Source organism: Habropoda laboriosa, unplaced genomic scaffold (genome assembly GCF_001263275.1).
Source record: "Habropoda laboriosa isolate 0110345459 unplaced genomic scaffold, ASM126327v1 scaffold106, whole genome shotgun sequence".
In the NCBI taxonomy this organism is placed as follows: Eukaryota; Metazoa; Arthropoda; class Insecta; order Hymenoptera; family Apidae; genus Habropoda; species Habropoda laboriosa.
The window spans coordinates 190,112-191,646 of record NW_017100224.1 but is presented as its reverse complement, the minus strand read 5'-3'; the positions used below and the strand labels follow the sequence as shown (position 1 = coordinate 191,646).

Genomic DNA, 1,535 nt, shown 5'->3' with positions numbered 1-1,535 from the left:
TGACAAACATTATTCAGGCCAATTTATTTTATATAATTTCATTTTTTTTAAATAATCCTACAAAATATGTCTAAACTATAATGAAATATAACAAAGGTAAGTCAATTTTATTTATTAAACAATTTTACCTGGCAAATATTTGCCAAATTGTTGTTCCAACAGCCCAAACATCTGCTTGAAAACTGTGCCTAGCCAATTCAGGATCATTATACGTTTCTGGAGGTAACCAATGAATATCTGTTTCGCTATATACAAATATTCCTGGATCGGCAAGTTTTACTATGAAACTATTATTAGTATGAGCATGTACTAGGAGTTTATTGCACCTAATGTTACCATGAACTACACCATTTTCTTCAAGATGCCAGAGAGCAGTGGCTAAACAAGCTGTTGCCTCTACCATATCTACAGTTTTGATAGTTTGAGAAGAAGAGCTACGTAAATATTCATCAAGAGAACCATGTCGTACTAATTCCAGAAGCATTCCAATGGATGGTGTTACTGTTAAACCATATAATCTGATAGAACATATCAAATTATTATAGTATCAATATGATATGATGTATATATAAATTAAAAAACATTAATAGCATGTTTTATAATATGAATTTAAATATTTCACTTGTTGCACTATTCATTATATTAAAATACACAAAATTATAATAACTTTATATTTATTTTTTGTGTTAATTTATTTAAAATCTTGTTATTTACCTTACAAGAGTCCCAGAACGCAATTGAGACCATTTTCCAGCAAGTTCTAAAAATTCTTTTGTATAATTTGCTTCTTCTTCTTGTTTTAAAATTTTGAGAGCAACCTCTAATTTTTTCCCTTTAGTTAATCTCCAAATTCCTCTATGAAGAGTTGTTGGTGAATACTGCTGAGTCCTAATAGTTCTTAAAAAAGGTTTATAAATCTCTAACTGATTTTGAGGTACACAACGAGGTCCAGTTTCCAGAACTGAAGCAACAATTTCTTCATCTGCTGCAACTTCACTAATTGCACTTTCAGGAGCACAAAGTAATAATGGTGATTTATCTAAAAGACACAATATAAAAAACAAGTTCATTCTTTTTTTAGTATCATAAGGTACTCCAAAGTAAAAAATATTTTATCCATATAATATTAAACATGCATATTCAATGAGATAGATGTTATTTAATTCTTTATACTATGATTTTGTTTTAACGAAAGTATCTATTCAAATTATTTAATTTTAGCACAATACTATATGTGTAACCACTATAAAGAAAAATAATATATTTCTGTTTATATCAAATTTATTACAGAAAAATAAAAACTATTTTATTTTACATAGACTAAATGTATGAAATAGTTACATAAAAGAATAAAATATAAAAGATATATTTGTTAAATGGTAGTGAGAAGCGTAATTTACTTTTTCATAATGAATACAAAAGAAGCCAAACAAGGATTAAATACGTTAGACGTTGTTAAATAATATTACAATAGCACATTCATTTTAATAATTGTTTTTGTACAACATAAAAGATATAATTTTTCATTCGAAAAG

At 26.6% G+C, this 1,535-nt stretch overlaps 1 protein-coding gene across 1 annotated transcript in view; it reads right to left on the bottom strand.

The window, feature by feature from the left end:
• Positions 1-1,535, bottom strand: part of LOC108571112 (tyrosine-protein kinase JAK2) — a 6,464-nt gene that overhangs the window by 2,030 nt on the left and 2,899 nt on the right. Inside the window, 2 exon segments of the mRNA XM_017933087.1 lie at positions 129-518; positions 715-1,039. Of these exon segments, the coding sequence (XP_017788576.1) occupies positions 129-518; positions 715-1,039 (715 nt within the window).